Below are 21,788 nucleotides of genomic sequence, written 5' to 3'. Positions count from 1 at the left end.
AACCCAATTGATTTTTGTCGCAACGTTCAATCCAAGGCGTCTTATCTTACGAATATTAACCCTTTGCACTCCGAAAGCACATATAATGTGCACTACGTCTCAGTTCAAATTTAATTATGGTAACATAAAGTGAATTAACGAAATAAATGAATAAAATTAATATCATGAAACTTCAACGAGACTCCATAAAATTGCCTCGAAGTTGCTAGTCATTTAAATGAAACAATATTCTTAGAGTGCAAATGGTTAAGTGGGTGGTTTGGTTTGAAGAACGCAAATTTATATTTTCTTTGTGTATTTAGTTTTAAGAAAGGGCTAGATTTTTTTTATATCAAATTTTGTAAACGTATGTGTATTTTGCCTGTTTTAAGGATATGGATAAATTTTTTTTAATTTGTGATTGTTCAGTCTCGAGTTAAACATTGTTGCACCGAAAGATACAAAAGAAGACTATTTAATGGCGTCCATGAGTAACACTTAAACAAATTTTTTGTCAGTTGCTTGAGTTTTTATATGCGTATTAGTTTGAAAAATGTCAGTTTTAATAAAGTGCAACAAATAAAATATTCAGAATAATTTCTCGATTTTTGACAATCAACAAAAAGATAAAAAAAGAATCGATTTTTTCAAAATTCCAGACCAGGCTACCCTTTTCGTTAAAGAGTTATACAAGTCATCGATTCATCGATGCGCAAGTTATGAATATACAGGGTGCATACAAATATTTGCCATGATATTTAACGCATTTGAATTGATGAAGATTTGTATGAGAAAATTAAATTCATCTTGGTTGCAACGTTCAAATTTTAATTCTAAAGGACAAAGTTATTGGAATTTTGGTTTCTATGTTAAACATAACTTCCTTAATGTCCTTCGAATAAAAATAAATCTTATTGCGGGATTTATTAATAAATCTTCATCGATCCAAATGTGTAGATTTATCCATGAACGCTGTAACGAATACTATATCTACGCCCTGTAGATATAAAGAGCAATGAACAATATCCATTTAGAATAAAACTTCGAAGTATATATTCCCGTCATTTTCAATATGCTTCTGAGGAAACGGTGCCCTCTGAATCTGCCGTCTACAAAGCAATCGGTGAATGGAAATTGTTTTGGCAAATTTCACATTCGAAACTGTAATCAAAATTAAACAATTATGTAGTTATATGATCTCATGCTTGTTAATTTTAATAAGTAGTCTCCAGATCAGTCTTTACGAGTGACCAAATATTTTGAGGAAATCAGGGATTTAAATGATCGATTATTAATTATTTTCTAATACAATATGAAACATTACTATTAAAAAGAAAACTTTTTCTTTAAATCCAGGATTGCTTTAATTTTTTAACGAAAATGCTAAATTTTTTAAGACCTTTTGGTAGAGATTCCCTGTTCACTAAATATATTTCGTTGCTCGTAAAGGCGAATAAAGAGATTAAATTTCCTAGTTACACAGTCTCGACGAAGGGAGGATGGCAACAAAATTCGCAACGTGTAAAAATAAATTGGCACAGAGTTTGTACAACGTGTATCGACGTAAGTTGGTCGAGCAGAAGTTCACCAGGAGTTTTATCGATTAGATCATCAAAGATTTGCACCTGTCTCCGCGATTTTACACATCGATTCGTTTCACGATTGATGCCAAAAGAAGCGGAAGACAGAATGGGATCTTTGAATTTCTTAACTACCTCGTTGCATTCTTTAGTCTCTGATAAAGGGGGATTTCGCTGGATTTCCCAAACGTGCGAACGATTTCACGTTAAGGCGCGTTAATCTCGGCCAAGAGATTAATCGGAAACGGACTGATCGCTTTGGACTCGACACGGAACGATTTACACGTGTAACAGTTACCCATTTAACACGAAAAGAGGTGTAGCATATGTAAACGCGACAGTGATTGCTATGTAAACTGTACATATACAACCGAATAAAATGTGTTTAAAAGGGGACTGGCTGGTTTACTTCTGCTTCATAAGCTTCTGTGCTTTACAACGATAAATTTAGCTTTTATTTCATTAACAATTTTGGTATATCTTCAATTTTATTTATTTATGTAGACTTTCAGTCCTTGTACTATGTTCTCAATTGTTTTTAGATTTTTTTATTTCGATTCCGCAGTGTTTGCCATGTTTTATAAAAAGACCATGAGTCATCTGTATTCATTGTACAATTTTATTTCACAGAAAGTAATTACCAGCAATTTTATAATTACTTTTTTAAACGATATATTAGAACCCTGTGGTTAGCTCTTTACTGTGTGATTCAAGAAACAACCCTTAATTATTTTCCGTTTCGATTATCTTAACATGACTAAAATCAAATTCATAGCTCGATTCGCTTCAGTTACATAATCTATCGCCAAATTTTATTTCAGACTAGGCTGCAGCACTGCGAAAAAAAAAATCTGACGCACGTTTGCTGACGGTCTATCGAAGGCATACATGCACAAAATTGATCCCACACGATCGGGCCGAGCCCAGCTCGCTTAAATCAAGCTAATGTTCCAATAATTTGGATCCAGTAGACCTGGTTCGACCAAATGAATGAATGAACGGCCTCGCCCGTTTTACGCTATACATGCAACGCTTGCGTAGCATAACGCGCATTCAAACGACACTCAGTTGCCTATAATTGTCGTAACGCATTTTATCGTGTTCACGATTGAGCGCGTGAGTGGACAAACAGGTTGCACGTTAATCGACGATCGATATTCCAGAAGAAATTTGAAAATACAGTGCAACCCCAATACGAATTCAACATTCCCACACAAATCGCCACACTTCTATGAAAATGACCAAAAATGGTACTCGAACTATTTCTTTCTAATACATGTTCGCGATGCGTACAATTAGCTTCTCCTTACATCTTCAAAAATTCTATAAGATAACCCCCCCCCCCCCCCCTCTCTCTCTACATGCTCTGCGTACAATGCAGCACACGAGCGACCATAAAAATTGCATCACCGTAAAAATGACACCTAGTGCGCTTTCACTCTCACGCGAGCAGTAACCTGCCACGGTTACCGGGGTGTTAAAGGTTTGATTTATAGCGACGATGATTTGATTTATCATCCCAAAACCGTTTAGTATAGCTACCACACTTCCATTTCAGTCGCCAGCCCCCATTTTTAAGCAGGGCTTCAATTTCTGCGGCCGCTGGCGTATTATCCAACGCGACCGGGCTCATCGGGCACGCTTGGTCGGACGCTTGGACATCGCGCGAGCGCCTCCCAATCCGAAGTCTGACCACCAAGCCTCGTACCCTCGCTTTCTCAGCGAGCAACCGAGTCGCCCAACCCCGCGGCAGTAAGGACGCGTTCGTGCCCACGCGAAGACGCGGACCGACGCCGCGGCCGACCGACGTCGATGCCGACTACCGACCCTTCCTTGAGGCTCGCACCCTCGTAAATGCACCCTGCCCGGCGACTCGACTTCGCTGTCCACCTGGTAGCCAGGTAAGACCTCCGACTCGTCCACGAAATCCTTCGAGAAACTCGAGATCGCCGTGTTTGGAATTCACGAATCCAAGGGTTGGATTGTTCGCAAAGTGGAACCAGGTATAGTTTGGGGTGAAAAATCCAACTCGAACTCGTGGTTTCGGTGGTTCACGCGCGTAACTGAGTAATCTTGGTTTAACCGAGATGTTACGAAGTGCTGAGTAATCAGAAAGTGTTTGAAAATTGGGAATGTTGATATCTAGAGGATCGGGGAGTGTAGGCTCGATCATTTAGGTATTTTAGTGGTTTGTTTTACGAGTTCCTCGTGGTGTACTTTGGGGGTGGGGATTAAATGTGTACGAGGTATGATCTCAACTAGTGAGGGGTGTGTATTTGGTCGACTCACAAGTTAATGATTTATTATCGTGATATTTGAATTAATATGTGAAACATACATTTAAGTGTTACGAGTAATCAGTCATTATTTCTACGATATTTTTCTGCTTTTCTGGCAGATTCACTATACCGTTGCTATATATCTGTGGTCTTTTTTTTTTATTAAATATAAACACATTTCGTGTATTGGAACAATTGAAAGGAGGCATTCTTTATTGCCTTCGCTGGGTGTATTTCTTCCACCGAGTGTACATACCTCGGGACTATTCTTGTCCCTTTGTATCTGCTTCGAGGGTTCCATCTTCGTCGATCTTGGAAGCTAGATTTGGCGTTCAACCCAGAATTCTATATTGGGTAATGTGGGTAATAGTAAAATTTCTGTAAAATTAAAATTGGAAAAACATTTCCAAAACAACGCCTGCAAAGCTTGTTGAAGAATCACAACAAGACTAAACCATTATGTTCTCTCACGAGGGCATCCGATAAATTGATTCGCAAGTATTTGCACACCAGGGAAACTATTCTTCTTTTTAAATATAAACCACTAATAAGTCGACACGTTGAGTGCCACGTTGATCATCTAGTGATCATCCCTTAGAACTCACAACTTTCAGAACACTTCCATCTAATAGAGGAATATTTTCAAACTTTTGAATTCATTCTCTACAAATCCTACAAGTTAGATATAAATCGAATGTTTTTGTTCTTCATGCTACAATCTAAACAAGCGTGTAGGGCATTCCTCCTCCCCTCCCCCCCCCCAAGTATGAAAAATTTCCGTCAACGTGTTAACTTTTTGACCTACGATTTACTGTAGGATCGTGAATGCCGTAATCAGGTGTAAAATTCCTTGCGTCCTTTCATACACACGTGCCTGACTCGTGTTCTTCGTGTTCGACTCAAATTCCGTATCACGAGTCTCGCACTTTGTTACAGATTAAAGGGTTAATATTCTTCTGTAGCTCTCTTTCTACTTGGGGAAGGGGGCTCTTCGAGTAGTAGAGGAATAGTTCTGTAATTTTTTTGCGCATTGATGGAATTCGCCGTGCTCCGTTGACGTGACTGCTGCGCGAGGTCGTACTTGAAATTTCATGGGTCATGCCTTTTTTTTCGGTCTTGCCTGGATAACATCTGCCGTGCGATTATTATAACGGCCACCTTGACGCAACGCGCCGCGCTGATTGCCAGAAAGCGTATCGAAGGTGCTCGCGAATAGTGGTTCCGCTTCCCGATCCTCGAGGTTAACTCGATCATGCGTCGGGAAACGCGGGAACATTGGCGAAAAGGTTGATCGATGGCTGTAGGGTTACCAACCTTGCTCTGTTCGAAGTGGTGAAACGACGTACTTTTCACTGTAGACAAGCTGCAGATTTGTTTGCTTAATTGATTCGAAATTAGAACAAACGTAAGCAACGATTTGTGCAGTGTGCATATATTTTTCGAATTTTAGTAGCTCGATATATATTTTTCACACCCTTTTAAACGTATAAGATAAGTAAATAATAAGCGAATAAGTTCGTATATTTTATATACGAATAATGTTTTAATTCTCAAGTGTTGAAAATATTTTTTCTTTTCATATTCTTCAAATTCTTTTCGTATGATAATTGAGTTAATCTTTCTAAGATGTTAGAATAAAGAATGATTACTTAATACAACTCAATTTATTATTTTACGATTGATGTCTATATTACATTTTTATAATTCTATTGACGGATTCAATGGCGCCGTAGATCCCATGAATCACCTCTGGTTCTCATTCACTTGCAGAAAAAGTTGTGAACGCGCTCGCGCGTTCCTCGTGGCGGTCTCCGTGGACGGATTTGAATCAGATCGATAAAAGTCCGACTGTTCCACTTAAGGAGGAAAAATCCTACGGAATTTCCTCGTTTCTTGCCTCGATAAAACCACGTGTCTGACGACTCTGTGACGAACTTTATTTTGCATATCAAGCGTAGGATTCTATCTCAGGGGTCAACAAACTTTTTCTGAGGTCATAGTGACGGATATTTTGATGGTTACGAATTAATAGCAAGGAAACTGTAAACACACTCGTATATTAATGAAGTAGAATATTTATAAAATTCCAATTTATAAAAGACCATCGCAAATCATTTTTTCGAGAGACACGAATTGTTATCAGAAAATTACTCCGAGTTGTCGAGACTGGACGACGATTTATTTCGAGAGTAGGTCAGGAGGATATCGCCTCTTCCGATGACAGGCTTTCCCAAGATCAACGTTTCGGTTAATCGACGCTAACATGATCGACGTTTCCCTTATTCCGTTCGATACCTTACATTTTGACGTGTCCGCGAAACCAACGGGGAATTAATATGCATGCACACGCTTGTATTTCGCTTTTTGATCGATGACAATTGTCAAGGTACACGATGCCTTGGTGCGGCCCGTGGAGACGTTTGAATTAAAGCAACGACTCGACACGCGAGATGTTTTGTTGCTCGGTCTCGAGACCACGGAAAACGTGTGTTGATCGCTTCCGTGTAATGAAAATGAAAAAAAAAGGAAAAAAAAGTCGGGAAAAACAGAAAGCGTGTATACTTTATCGACATTCGAAATTACCAATTTGCGATGGAACGAAACGCGTGGCATCTCAATTTTTATTGCCACTTTGATAACACGTCGACGCTGCTTTTGAAATTCCCTTGCGAGCGTTTGCGCGATCGATGAAGGGAAACTTGGACGACTTTTTCGCGACCCTTGAAGGAGATGCTAGGAAGAAGTTTTATGAATCTTTTTGATAGACAGTGTTGAATGTAGGTCTTTGAAACTTTGCATAGCTGTTTATATATATTTTAAGGAGACAGTTTCATTTTGTTTCATGAAGAATATTAATTTATCGAAGTGCTAGTAATCAATTATCGACAAATGCACTTCTTGTAGAATATAAAATGTATTTCTTATAATAATCAAAATTGTATTATTATTATTATAATGAAAGTGATAGAACATTTTGAGTAAAAGTACTTGTAGTAGAAAATACCTCCCTCGATGTCTTTGCTTAATGGAAAATAATAATTTTTTGTTTACTCCCGTGTCATGCATATAAATGAACTCTGGCGATTAGCCTTTATTTAATAGAAACGTGAGGTGTTCGAAGAAGATACAATTATTTTAACTAGAAAATGTTGAAAATATTTTCCATTTGTCGCGAGGCGAATTTAATCGATCCATGGTAGAGGGTACATCGAAAGAAAACAATGTTCTCTGTCATCTAAATTGATCGCTATCGCGCGTGTAATAGGACGTTGTGAGGAATAAATGTAAAAATAATGTACTTTCGGAACTGTTCCGCAGTAGCGAGAGTAGCGGTGTTAACGACGAACCTAATCACAGCAACGTAGACACAATACACGCACTACAGCTTTCTCAAAATTAAACATTCAAATGTTGACATTTAAACATTTATTGTTCGGCGCACAGCATGATGTACACTTCGACGTATACTAGTGGTTTTAGTATTGTGAAGTAGAGAAATTTCCAACCAGAATATTTAATAATTTATTTCTCTCATAAATACACAAAACAATATACTTCACTTTACGACCTCGAAGTATCACCATTTCAAAATAGTTTTAAAATGAATTGGACCATCCCAAAAATCGTAACATGTAATTAATCATTTTTGTTGAGCAACTAGTCAAAATTTAAATGGTTCGTGTGATCGTAAACAACTAATTATAAAGGAATTCGCATTCATTTTGCGCCAATTTAACGCTCTAGGGGTTGATGAGGCGCGCTTAACGAGAGCCCAAGCCCTAACGACAACATATTGCAACATTTCCCATGATCGGTGTTATAAATAACAATTTGTCGGTGATGGGGCGCGGAAGGAGATAGCCATCGGCTTAATAGGCACTCATTACGCAACGTTTACTTAAATTATAGCGTCAACGAAACCGGCAGAAAAATTCACCATGCATTCTCCGTACATTTTGTTTAATTAAAACCCATATAACCATCAAAGGTAGAATCTAAAACTAGACGATGCGAAAATTATGTCTTTATTAATGACTACTTGGAGAATACTGATGATTACTTTGTTCCCAAACACTAATAGAGAGAAACTTTTTGATTAATATATAATAAATCAAACAAGAGTGGTCTCCAATAAGATATCTCAAACATCAACGAATCAAAGCAATATTTTCTGATGCATTCTAACATTTCTAACCATTTTCATAAGTAGACAAAAACAGTCATCAACGTGAGAGCCAGACGACCATTTGCATTTTCAGACGGGGCGATATAGAAACTACAATATATATCGCTTTCCACTCGATTTTCTTTTTGCACCGTCGCAATATATTTATAGGTCAACAGAATAATAAACGATCGAGTTGGTAATGAGAGTAGAAAACGTGAATTGTAATCTGTAGTGGGTCAACGACCCTGTCCGTTGTGTATTCATCGCGCAAGGAAGTTCTGCGCGGCGTAACGATCATGTAATACCCGATTATTTCGCGGGGCAGTCGAGCAGGGCTCGTCGAATTAATTGTTACGCAAAGCTAAGCGGTTCCACGGTTCATCCTGTCGGGAACGTTTGCGTTAGCAAACGCCTCATTACGGGTGAACGTCTGTTATCTACGCCGGTGCACGTTCCAGGCATCCTCGGTGATAGACGTCGCCTGTGCCTCATCGCACACACGATTCAGTTGATGTCTCTTCAGGCATTAAAAAGATATACACCGAGGATTATTATTTAGTAAGCTTTGTCGCAGGAGTACGCTTCAATTTCCAAAAGATAAATTTGATTACATTATTGGTTGATGGAATGAATTATTTTTATGTTCGACTTGTGGTTCGGTTGTACGTTTGAGGAGAAGAGTAAAAGTACTTTGGTTATTTTATTTATTTCTCTGTGGGATATCAGTGGTGTTTTTATTATTAAGAAATAAAATTAGAATTAAAATTAGATTTTCAACTGTTATGTCTTATCGGGTCAATTTTTATTCATATTATTTTATATTTTATTTTATATTCATTGTTCGACGATATAAAGCCACGATTGGTCTAATGTCCACATATTGTTTAGTCCCATATTTGAACAAAGAAAACTATATTAACAACCATAATTGATTTGTTAAGACTAGAAATCTTCGTTGTCTATGAACTATCTTTATCGAGCTATGATACAGTTTCTATCAAAAATGGATTCGAACAGTTCCTCGCGCCTCTATCGCATTTTCGATTTCCGATTGCAATTAGGTAGAGTGCACGGCACACACGGACGCACCTGGAAAATCGTCGATCATGTCACGTGGCTCCGCACTCATATCTCATAAACAGTTTCCGCGGTGTCAAGGTCACAGACGAATCTCTTCGCAATGATTTTCAGAATCGTGGCGTGGCATTCAACGGGGAAATAATGACTACACTTGGCAACACTTAAAGGTCAAAAAGGTTTCAGATCACGTCCATGAGAACTTCGACATTTGAAGGAGTCAATTCGTTCCGAATTTTGTTTTGAGCTCATCCTATGGAAGATTTATTTAAGCGGGCACGTATCTAATTGAATTTTATTTATCAATTAGCATTCTGTTGATTGCTGGTGAATAATTGTTTTGCTAGCGTCGAAAATATTTTGGGGATCATTTTTCATCCATAACAGTGTCAGATATTGCACTGTAATTATCATCCATTAAACAAATAAATGTTTGTAGGGGAATTCTTTCTTTACACTTAAGAGACTAAAATAACATCATTTTAATTGTTCTAAGATACTTAGTGCTGTTTTGTAAATACCAAATACCTATTATTTTCATAAATGAAGAAAGGTATTTTTATTCATTTCTTAAGCACTTAGTCTTGATCTTTCAAATATTTTGTTCTCCGATTTTTTAATTATTTGATTCACGTCTGGCCATTAGGACCAGAGAAAACCACCCTTACTCTGCGACTCGATAGCGCATAATAAAGGCGCTCTATATTTCCCACACAAATCGACACACTTCAATAAAAATTACCAAAAACAGTGCTCAGACTATTTCTTTCTAATGCACGTTCGCAATGGCTCCATTAGACATTCGCTATCCACACAAAAAATTCCCAAATACGGCCACCCTTCAAGAAAGCTGCTACTCCCCCTTAAACAGTATCGAGTCCGTCGTGGATCCCGTTTCGAAAAACGTCATAAAAGCTGCGCTATCCCATGCACGGTCTCTTCCCATCTCCTTCAGTCGGTTTGCTTTCTTGGCGCAGTTGGGAGACAGATTTCTAGAAAGCGTGGAGCGATCCTCCGGTAAACGTCGCTACGGCACCGCTCGCAAATCGCGCCATTATTGGCCTGTCCATTAATTCGAAACAAACGGGCTCCAGTAAATCAACGCGTCGCCAGGTAGCACCGTCGATTACGTTTCGGGGACGAGGTCGTTCATGTTCGTCCAAGCTCGAATCTTCCCGCTGACAAACCTGCCAGGAGCTGACACGTGACGGTGTGAAGGATGTCGTTGGACGCCGCGCAGCTCGTTCGACGAGGGCCTACCACCTGGAAAAGGTCCACCAGGTGCATCGGAATCGTCACCCCTGGATGGCGTCTGCGTTGCTATTATTCCAGTGATTATCTTCCTGCTGCTTTTATTTCAATTCTGAATGATTCTTCATATATTTTTATTGATCGTGATAAGTGTTAATGTTCTTTGCAATCGCAATAAAATCGAGTAGCAGAGGCAACGTTTGTTTAAAGTTGTGATTGAGGTAGGTTATGGTGTCACGGTGTGTTACGCTTTGAGAGATTTTTACGAGTCACGAGAAACCTGGTCGTTCTTCGTGGATTTGTTCACGGGTTGCTAGATTTCGTGGTGTGCCTTTTGTGGGAACGATGGACTACTGGATAACAGTGATTCATCATGTGCACGCACGTGTTGCATAAACGAAAGTGTGGATTCATTTATTTATTTATTGGAATTCGGTTGGGAAACGGAGTGAAGGAGGCATTGGTGGAGCGATGGGTAACGAGTGTAGCCTTGCTTTTCATGTTTTGTATTTTATGGTACATGATCGAGCTTCATGGTTTGGTAGCCGCGAATGGATTAGGAAACGTTCAACCCTCTGTTGCATGAACTTTGTTTTATCGAAAAGAATTACTTCTTTGTCATTTATCAAAATTTTATTCAAACATTAGAATTTGAATTAACATCATATGTAAATTCAAATTCTTATTTGGATATAAAATTTTTTCTCATTTTTGACAAAAACACTGGGGGTTCTAGTGTTTTAGAATGACTCATTAGATATTCCAAGGTAGGAACGCAGCCAACGTAATCGCAACTGTATAAGGTGTTCGATAATTCGGTTAGTTATAAAAGGGAAAGAAACGCAATCGCAGAGAAATCGTGCGTTGTAATTTATTGCTACACTAAACACACCCTACGACCGCTTTGTAATATTTCATTGACCCATTTTTTGTTACACTTCACTCATAACAATTTGCATTGAAAATGTAACGTGTTCAACGGTACAGCCAACGTTTCACAACGCGCGTATCACCGTGACGAGATTAAAACTAAGTATTTGAAAAGTGGGAAGGGAACGTTAGGAATACAGTTATTGAAATAAAAGAAAAAAAACCTCACTATCGTGTTTGAAGCGAGGAGAATAGATTAGAATATAGTTTAGAATAATTTGTTTAAGATCGGCACACCTTTATGAGCTTCATAAGTTTATACATTCCTTCCCGAAGATAGAATGAGATATTCAAGAAGCGAAGATCGAAACTTCGAAAATAAGAAAGAAGACAAATAAAGAAGAAATTAAAAAGTGAAGAAAGTTTTCTATACAGAAGCAAGGTTCTAACAAATACATAACACTTCCAAAAAGACAAGGAAGGTGTCTAGAAATGTTTAAAAAATGAAGGCTATAGTTTTCTAAGACACAAATGCAAATTCCCAAGACAAAAGAGGTGTTCAGAATTAAATTTTTAAGACAGTTGCAAATTCTCAAGACAGAAGAGGTGTTCAAAATTCAATTTTTAAGACAAAATGAGTTTGCATATTCAAATGACCATTGAAAAAAAGGAAAGAAAGATCTCTAACGTGAGACAAACGACTTTAGAAACAATAGAAGTGTTTAATTTTCAAGGTTTGTAATGGAAGAAGACAACTGGAGGAAGGAACGTTTCCGAACCCAGAAGGAAGTCTTCGACTGGCATCAATCTCTCCTTCGTGTTCGCCATTTTTCATTCGATCAGCGACGTCGGCGGATATGAAAAGAAGAAAATGGAGTGTACGTAGTAAATGTAGTTCAGCAGCGTCACGGTATCGCGGTAATAAGCATGGCGTTCGTAGCGAGACCGACGCGATCGGGCCGAGCATTCCCGCCTATGAGAGCGTGAATAAAATGCGTATCCTCGAGCCTACTGTCCTGCTCGACGAAGCCAGCAGAGGTAGAGTGAGTAATTACATCAGTCGACGAATAATTACGATGTTGCACGCGGCTCTGTTAATTGCCCTAACCGTGGGCGAATCTGATCGCCGATCTTCCAGCGGAAGAGGAAGAAGGAAGACAATGAAGCCCTTGGACTAGACCCAGGACTCTTAATGGAAGGCCGTGGGGCTCACAGTGGAGCACTCTGTATGCAAATACACCTGAGGGTCTTGAATAAATTATATAAAAATACGAAGAAGCTCGAAAGTTATGAGTGGGTCGTGACAAATGTTTTCAAGTATATTTCATTGTACCCTCCTAAATTGTAAATCTTGTATCAGTGGTTTTTTATTCATTTCTCAAAAGATATTGATTTGTATTATTGTATAATATTTTATTGCATGTTGCATGTCATGAGGAAACAATTAGTACATTATTGTTGCCACGAAGTATCTATCATGAGAAGTTTTTGGGTACAGAGACAAATAAGATGAGAAGGTCAGGAGTCAAAAAGGTTGAGAATATTGGATATAGAATTTCCGGAAACGCGCCTTCATGCTCTCGGCGTGTCGTGCTGAAAGGAGGGCGTTAAAAATTTCGTGTTTATCTCGAGGAAACGATCTAATTTGTTTAGCACGCTCAGTGGTAGACCCTAATGAATAGGGTAGCAGGTCCTCAGAGCTTGCTTCATCGTTCGATGGGTGTTAACCCTTAGTTGCATGATGGACCCGACTGGGGACACGATGAAAATAATGATTGAAAGGTTTTCTAAATAACTTGAGGCAATTTGTGATTATTAAAACGTTTTCGACTTCAATTATTAAGCCTCTTTAGGAGTAACAATATTTTTCTGTGTTTTCAGGTGAGAGCGACAACGGATCTCGGCGTCCTCCGCATCCTGGTGGTCTGCATGAAGGACTCGAGGTAATTCTGGTAAACTGAGAGGATTCGATCAGGTTGATGGGCTTTGAAACAAGGTGGCATTTGAATATTTTTATCGAAGATTGCTACGTCATTTGATCAAATCTTTATCTATTGCCTTAAGCCACATGCATTAAACTGTAAATCTGCTGAGTTTCTTTAGAAAATTCCAATTTATGTAAAAGTTATGCAGCTACTGATGGAAATTGCATACTTCGTTGTCCTTTTATTTCAGATGATTCGGTCGTTAGGTAGAATAAAAATAAAATTTTATCATGAAATTCACTAGGTTGGTAGTTTAACGCGTGTATTGTCAAAAGTGTCAGATAATAGATAAACATTTGTTAAAGTTACATATTAGGCTTCGAATTAAATTTTATAATTCCCCCTTATTTTGCAGCCTATCACCGTGTCACAACCCCTTAAATTATTGCATTATTTTGCATGAATTAGCAATCATTTTCGGGCTTGTTAAATCGAGTGGAAAACGCTTAGTAAACACAGATTTGCGAATTAATCCTTTCAGAGTAAACAGCGATTCTCAGCTTCGATAACGTCACTTATCTAGTCCCGTTCATCGCTTGCTGTTCGAAAACAGGATTATTAGAGATTACACGGAATTATTTTGGTCTCCATAAGAGACGTTCCATGTGTCATCCATCTATTTCAATACACTGCTGACGATATCATATCATCGAAATCTGTGCTTTTTAAAATTCCCTGATTCGTTTCCAAAATCGTGTAACTGGTTACTTCAACTCATATAAAAAAAATATGCTTTTACTGTCAGGAATTAGAGAATGAGCAAATCAATGTATTAATTAGTTAGCACCATTTCAATAATTATCACTAAAAATTGAGTCGAAAGCATTGCCAATAATTAAATAATTTAAGAGCCAATGTTATAATATTCTATTGTCGTGAAAAAATTCAAATTTCCTTTTTGAGAAATTATGGTTTCTCTTCACAAGTGTCCAATCACAAAAACATATCCGATTACTGGCATATTTACTTTGTTCCAAAAATATTTGCACTTCTCCATTCGAAGCTGAAACACTGTGCACAGCATTCCCCGAGTCGTTATTAACGCATTTAACGTCGTTTAGAGCTTCCAGACATTATGGAGCAATTAAGAGAGACTTCAATCGAGATAAAAGGGACTGGAAAGTTTGACTTATGTCAGCAATCCGGCGATAAGATGGTATCGCGTCTAAATATTATTCGTTGCGCTGGGAATCATAAAGTTACGAGTGAAAACACAAGCGCCAGAGTACGTTGACGTGAACCGTACTTCAGCAAATTATGACTGCACCCTAATAATACCTCCAGGCTCTGGAGTATAGAGTGTAGCCAATATGATTGAAAGGAAACCGATGTACGATATTAAGTTTAGTATTTAAATTTTTACAGCACTATCGCAGGCTCTGTTCACTGTAAGTTCTTGCAAACGATACATAGAAAAGCACAGATGATAGTGATGCGTTTGCAATGCATTAAAGATGTAGGCGTACGTATCTAGAAGTAGAGATAAATATGCAGATGTAGTGCAAGAATAAGACAATATTTTGAAAGGAACATTGAGATACTCTGTTGGAGATTTAAGATCTTTTACCATTTTGGACCCGTAGTTTAAAAAGAAGAAAACGATAGATTACTCGACCAAAAGGTCGTCTCGTCTGTGAGGATTCTAAGGTTCTTCGAAGGTTCGGAGTTATTAATAAAATCCAAGGGCACCTATGGCACAGCTCACGAAGGTCCCTTCCACTTAGTCCTTGTTCTAGAAAAAGTACTGTCACCAGTCGACCAGCAACCTAATGTTTTAATTCAATGTTTCAAAAGAACATTGAGATCCTCTGTTGGAGATCCACGATTTGCTACCTTTTATCATTCTGGATCCTCAATTTTTCCGAGAGAACAAGTTTCTCTACCAAAAATTTCTAAGTCATTTCGTTTGTCAGGCTCCTAAGGTGGTACCAACAAAATCGCAAGGGCACCTAGGACACCTACACTCCTACCTTGCTAAAGATCGCTCACTTCGACTACAGAAGTGCCTTTACCTTGCAGCTTCGGGGCCTCGAAAGGATGAGGCGGATCGACGACGGCCATGCTCCACGACCACCTCCGTTTAGGGTGCTCACGGCACCCGACGGAAATTACCTGGCACCTCCCACGATACCGCCGCCACCGCCGCGTGCACCCGAGCCCTACAAGATCGCGCCGTCCTCCCCGTCCTCCTCTAGGGCGCACAGGCGTTCCAGTTTTGTGATCATCGCGGACTCGAGGCCTGTCTCGCCGGAGACGAGGAGCCCGTCGCCGACGTTGGCCACCGGCAGAGTCTCGCCGTTTCGAGGACGAGGGTTCAAGGGACCCCCGCCGCGGTCGAAGTCGAGGCCTCAATCCCCCGAATACGCGGACGCACGCAGGAGGGGGCGAAACGATCGTCGAGGTAACTTTTTATAACGACTGGATCACTGTCTCTCAAATGCTTTGCGAATATCATTCAATTCAAAGTCCTCATTAACCCTTTGCACTTCTATGTCGAGTGCGATTCGACATTCTTTCATGTCCAAATCAGTAGGGAAGGGAATTGTTTCGAGAGATATCATACATTTGAAAATTACAAAATGCAACAAAAGTGAAAGTAAAACTGGCATTTAAGCGAATTTGTTTCTTCTTTTATTTATTTAAATAATTGTAAATTTGACTTTTAAATGGTTAGCTTAGGCCCACGGTTCAGTCCCCCTGGGATTCTCAGTTTCAGTATCGCAGCAGAGCAGTCCAAGGAGGAGCCTGATACCCCAGCCGACCCGTCAGCGTTCGACGTCTCTCACCAAGTCGAACGAGACCCTCTCCTCGCCTAGGAACGGCCGCCGCGCGGACTCGCGAACTCGTTCGAATATCACCGACTCCAGGAACCGCCTAAACGCCTCTGGGAACAGCACCAGCGCCACGAACCTATCTGCCCGTCGACAGGCCACGAGGACACCCAGCAAACTTTCGCCGATCCAGGGCACCCCGACCAAACCTGAGAAAACACCGCAATTCGTTAGGAGGAATCGCTCCAAGGAAGTCGCCAGGTCATCGACGACGAAGCTGCAGAAGGCCTCCACGTCCCCGTCGAAGAACTGGAACTCGAGGAGACCTAACCAAGAGAAGTCGACGCTAGGCCGAACGTCCAGCAAGGAACGCGTTACGTCACCGTCTAAGATTCCCTTGAAGGCGAACAGGATTGGCACGAATTCCTTGAACCCAGCTAGGTTCATCACTATTAATAATGATAAAACCAAGAAGCCAGCCGACAAGGAGTCCAAGGATGCTCGAAAAGGACAGGCGGAGGAATCTACTCAGCAAGCCAGTGGCAAGCAGTCGGAGTCAGGCTCGAAGGAGTCCCAAAGTAGCGACAAGAACTCTTCCAACACCAGTCTGATAGATCTTTTGAAGCAGTCCTCGGGAGCCACTGGCACGTCCAGCGTGGTGAACACCACCGCCACGACGGCTGTGCAGCCACTCCACATAGACGCCAACGCTATCCTTTCGGAGAAAGATGCTTCCGAGAAAAGAAACCCCTCCGAGAGGACGAAGAACCAATCGGAACCTAACAGCAAATCTTCCAACGCATCGAACGACTCGGCTGCCAAGGCGCAAAATCATCAACCCGTGGGCGACGATCAGCGTTCGAATCCTCAGGTCTCCAGGTCCAATAAACCTGGGAATTACACAAGGACGAAGGGTGGGACGGACAGTAGGACCAATTCACCTCTCCCTGTCGATCCTCCTGGGAGTCACTCGAAGACCAACAGCGTCAGTCAATCCGTGAAAAACTTCAACAAGGTAAATGGCGCAGCTAATAACAGTGGTTCGGCCACGTTGCGTTCCAACAAGGCTCAGAACCTGACCACCGATCAGACCCTGAAGAATTCCAAATCCAGTGACCAAAAACCTGAAGATCCGACTGCCCCACAACCTGCGTCAGCGACCAATCCTGCGAGAATCAACGAGGCAGAGGCGGTAGGCGATTCGATGAGGAACTCTTCTAGTATCAGCAGTGCAACGAAGCAGGAGGATGTGAAAAGTGTCTCAAAATCGGGCGTCGAGACGGAAACAAAGGCTGCTATGAATCCTACCACGGGAAACGTTGCGACTAACGCGGTTGTCAATCAATCGACGAACGCGAAGACGAACAACGTGTCCGCCATGGTTGGCGCGGTGAACGGGTCGAAGAACGTTAACGGCGATCAGGTGAAACCGAGGACAGTTAATCAAGGAAGTGGCGCGTCCCACAAGTCCTCCGCGGAGATGTCGGTCGATTCCATCGAGAGTGCGAGGTCCACTGACACGGGGGTGAGCGTGAACACCGTCAAAGGTGTGTCCTCGCCGAGGGAGAAGACTGGGATGCACGTGGTGAAACGACCGCAGGAAATAGAGACCCTCAGCGGGAACGTGATACACCTGGAGCAGAACGGAGAGCCGGCGTGAGTATTTCTTTTTTTTTTTATATTCAGTAGGTGTTTCTGTGGTTGTCGAATAATAACAAATCTCGTGAATGTTTCTACGAGTTTAAAATTTTGTCTCGAGGCAACTGAAAATTAAATGATCTAATGCTTGCTGTAGCATTTAATTTTGTAGCCTTGCCAAATTCCCGTATTATTATTAATTTATTAATTTATGTAAATCCTTAATGAAAAGTCCTGTCACCCTTATCTGGGTGACGTGGGGGTTAACGTGTTAAGGGGAGCGGGATGTTGTTATTGGAAAAGGGTTAGGTCTGCGTTATTTGACTTAATTTGGGGCTAATGAGGTTTTATCACCACTCAATTTTTGGAAAAATTCTGTATTTATAGATTTATGTATGCGTGTATCTATCTATATATGTTAGTTTCCGTTTTGTCTCGTATTTAAATTAAGAGTATTTTATCAGAAAATCATGAAATTTGGCATGATCTCATATTTATAGAGCAACCCCTGTCCATATAAAATTGAAGAGCAAATGTTCCGGGCTTTCCAAATTGCTTTTGAGATTGTTCCACGATTCCTGGAATTTTCGAATCTCGCGTATCTCATATTTAAACGACGAACACCGGTGTTAGATGTTAATCTACAAGGATCCACAGCGCTGGGGGAACTATTTATGTCGTCGGAAGCGACAGTAAATCGTATACGGGTTCGATTTAAATCCGTTTTAAAGGACACACGATATACCGTCCACGCAAAGCGAGCGCGGCGGATCAGAAAATCGAATTATAAAGCGGGAGGCCGCGACACGAAAGCAGAGCATCATTCTCAATTAAACGAATCACTTTGGCGATGAGTCGACTCAGCGCAACGAAAAGAATTGCCCGCTGCTTCCGGGCCAGGAAAGTTATGAATCCGTGAAATTGCTTCTTTATCAAATCGTTCCCTTCGAGGCCTATTTTTTTTTTCGCGAAATTACCTGTCAGGTTCTTTCGCTAACAATTTAAAATCCGAGAACGCAGATGGTGCTTTGAATAGCGCTGTTAGATATGGCAGCCATGGAGGAACAGTTAGTAGCATTAAAGGTGGCTTCTTATAATAAAATTTTATGTTATTTTCCTTATAGACGTTGGTTGTTATTTAGATCAGAATTTCTAGTAACGAATATAGACAGCTATTTATTCATTAATGGTTGAATGTAAATTAAAGTTTTAACAATGTAAAAGATACAATTACAAATTTAAACATATCAATTTCATTTAAAAGTAATCTGTTCAATCAAGAAAAGGTTTTATTTATAATAGAATATTGTCCATCCCTGAAAACTGTTATGAAGTCCGTTTATTTAACCAGAGTGTGGCAATGAAGCCAATATCTTCCAACGTGGATCGCGAACCAGCTGCGTTACTGCGCACTTATTCATGGTAACGTTCTCCAGCACGTAGTCACCCTTATAATCCACCCCTGACGGGCAGTGCTTCCTCTAACTGGCTATTAATTGTTATGCATAACATTTAATGGAATGCAGGCCGAGGCGATTAGATAGAAGTTGCGAAACGGTGACGGGATAAGGGGTGAATTTTATTCTTGCATTCAAATTTGATCGTGGAATTCTCTTGGAGCGGGAATGCTGGTATATCTGGACATTTAAATATTTCCCAATGTGTCAGAAAAAATCACATTTACTGCACGATGGAAAATTTAATTCTCTTCAAGATTTATGTAAAGTAGTCTTGACAATTATTGAATTTACATAAAACACAAAACTACAAGAGATTAATATCATTATCGTCGAAGAAATATTGCATTTGCTCAAACTCCAATTGAGTCTTGAGATAAGAATATAAATTTTAAATAGAAATATAAAAGATTTAATTATTCTGCTGGTTCAAAAGTTGATGATATATGTACGTATGATTTAGCAACTAATAATAATTTATTCGCTTGTGCACATAATACCTATACATCATTCTATGCATTTCATCGCGATCCCCTTTAAGACATACAACACTTAATATCCAAAACACAACATTTCGTGTCTCAGACCTTAAGTTTCCATTCTTGAAGAGGATACATTAAGAGGACAAAAGCCAAAAAGAAACAAAATTCAAACAAAAATTCCATTTTAATATTCAAAGAGCAATCAGTAGATCTTGAAAAATATCCTTCTTCTCAACGATATTTTTTGTACTCCTATCTCATTCACGATACGCCCTTTTTCATGGGGAGCTAAAAAAAGCACACAAAGGAAAGTATGTCGGGCAATTAAATTGTTGTAAAAGTTCGTGCTGGCGTGGAACCGCTTCCTAGGAGTATCGCAGACAGGGTCGCGCGGAAAACTTGGCTCATCGCGTTAAGATCCAGAGTTCCTTCACCCCTGGTTGGCTGTAAAGCACCACCCTTTGCCGGTGGTCGATGCAACCGAGCTGGGTTTATCGATCCCGCGGAGATTTACATCGACGGAGTTGCAGCGGTCTGGCTCAAGGGGATTGCAAGCCAGATTCTCGAATAGCCTCGTTATACAGCGTTGCTAATTAACTTGGAATCGGTAGCGAAAAAAAAAAGAAAAAAACGGAACAATGAGGAAGGAAAAAGAGAGAACTCGAGGCGCAGCGAAGCGGGCAGACCGTGTTCGTCTTTCACGCCGTCGAGGCGCGATTACTTTTGTTTATCCTTTTTTTTTTCTCTAGTCTGGTGCACTTTGCCCGCGAAAGTCGACTGGCATCGCGTATCGTGCATCGAGAAGTCCTGAACGTTAATTAATACTTGTGGTGGCGATGGTAGGTATGATCGAGAAAGATGTGAATATTGGAGGGCATTTTTGTGCAGATGCTTGAGATACAATAGATTATCGTTGTTTTGTTTTCGATATTCGAAGCGACCTTTTGCTGCATTTTAATTGTACTGTATTTCAAGGTTGAGTGGAAAGGGTGAAGTAGGGTGGTATTGCAAATATGAGTATGTTGTGTTATTCAAATATTTTTATATTTCGAGGAGCATGTAAAATGTATAACGCTTTTTCAAAGAACGAAAATGTTTGACAGACTTCCTTAGAGTATAATTACATTTTTATTCTTCAAATGTATATTGCACCTGTTTTCGACAGAAATGTATTAACGTTTTTCAATTCTTATTCGGTAGCTTCACATTTGCATCGTAAACGTTATGCGAAATAAATATTCAAATGGCTCCCAGCACGAATTATGTAATTAATTCTACCATCCTTGCAACTTTGGCATGTGTCGATGCACCTCAGGGAGGTCCGTAATTAAAAGAGTCGCTAACTAGATTAAATTCTTTTTACGCGGGTACCGTAATGATTTCACGTTATACCATTACGGCGCCGACACGTTAAAGTGACTCAGAGAACTGCAATAGCGTGACGATGCTGTATAATCAGGAACGAATACTGGAACGTCTCTTTACAAACATAATCGCACCATGCGAAATTGCGATAGATCCCCGCTGAAGCGTTCGAGTCGGCAAGAACAGAGGAGCTGAATTATTCATCGAGTTTGTTATCCGGTGTAGAACTCAGCCCTTCGGACTAATCTAGCAAAAGTAATTAATTTTCACCCCAAAATGTGTTAAACAATTCTAACAATTGTTTGTTGGTTACGATTACTGTTCATTTGTGGTAGTTTTCTGTGTTAATATTTTTGTTTGGGATCGTACATGGAAGAGGATATTACTATTTTTATTTTTTTTTTTTAATTTATGTATTTAATGACTAATACTCCGATTATTCGCCACAGGTGTGCGAAAGAGACCCAATTTCGCACGACGCGCGATCCCTGTCATCTTCCAGCCACCCTTCGATTATGCGAAATCGAATTACCAGGCGAGCACCTATCCTCTGGCTCTTAAAATAATCTTCCTCGATGTGCAACGCATGTGATCGCCCTGGTAGCGCGAACAGCTTCATACTCGAGAGCAAATATTATCACGTCTATTATTAGTCGATCGCGCGCTTGGCAAACGGGATTCCTCTAAAAACACCGCTGCACGTGCACACAGTTTCCGGTCATTGAAACATAAATACGAGACCGGTTCTCGAATTCGATTCGCTCCTGATTCGCTGACGATCAAAATCCCGACGCTGGACACCTGTCGTCGGCGATCGGATCCATTGACACACTCGTTAATCATTTAACAAGCGTGTATTTTTCTGCTGTACGGCTGTTCCAAATTT

The 21,788-nt window shown here is 40.2% G+C and overlaps 1 protein-coding gene across 1 annotated transcript in view; it reads left to right on the top strand.

The window, feature by feature from the left end:
• Positions 1-3,325: 3,325 nt before the first annotated feature.
• The window catches only part of LOC128891343 (protein stum), a 35,120-nt gene continuing 16,657 nt past the window's right edge, over positions 3,326-21,788 (top strand). The window contains exons 1-4 of the mRNA XM_054150761.1: positions 3,326-3,460; positions 13,086-13,147; positions 15,209-15,590; positions 15,900-17,616. Of these exons, the coding sequence (XP_054006736.1) occupies positions 15,227-15,590; positions 15,900-17,616 (2,081 nt within the window). The 5' untranslated portion in view covers positions 3,326-3,460; positions 13,086-13,147; positions 15,209-15,226. The remainder of the gene's footprint in view (positions 3,461-13,085; positions 13,148-15,208; positions 15,591-15,899; positions 17,617-21,788) is intronic.

Source organism: Hylaeus anthracinus, unplaced genomic scaffold (genome assembly GCF_026225885.1).
Source record: "Hylaeus anthracinus isolate JK02 unplaced genomic scaffold, UHH_iyHylAnth1.0_haploid 12001, whole genome shotgun sequence".
Taxonomy (NCBI): domain Eukaryota; kingdom Metazoa; phylum Arthropoda; class Insecta; order Hymenoptera; family Colletidae; genus Hylaeus; species Hylaeus anthracinus.
The sequence above is the reverse complement of the archived record's forward strand: the minus strand, read 5'-3'. Positions and strand labels throughout refer to the sequence as shown.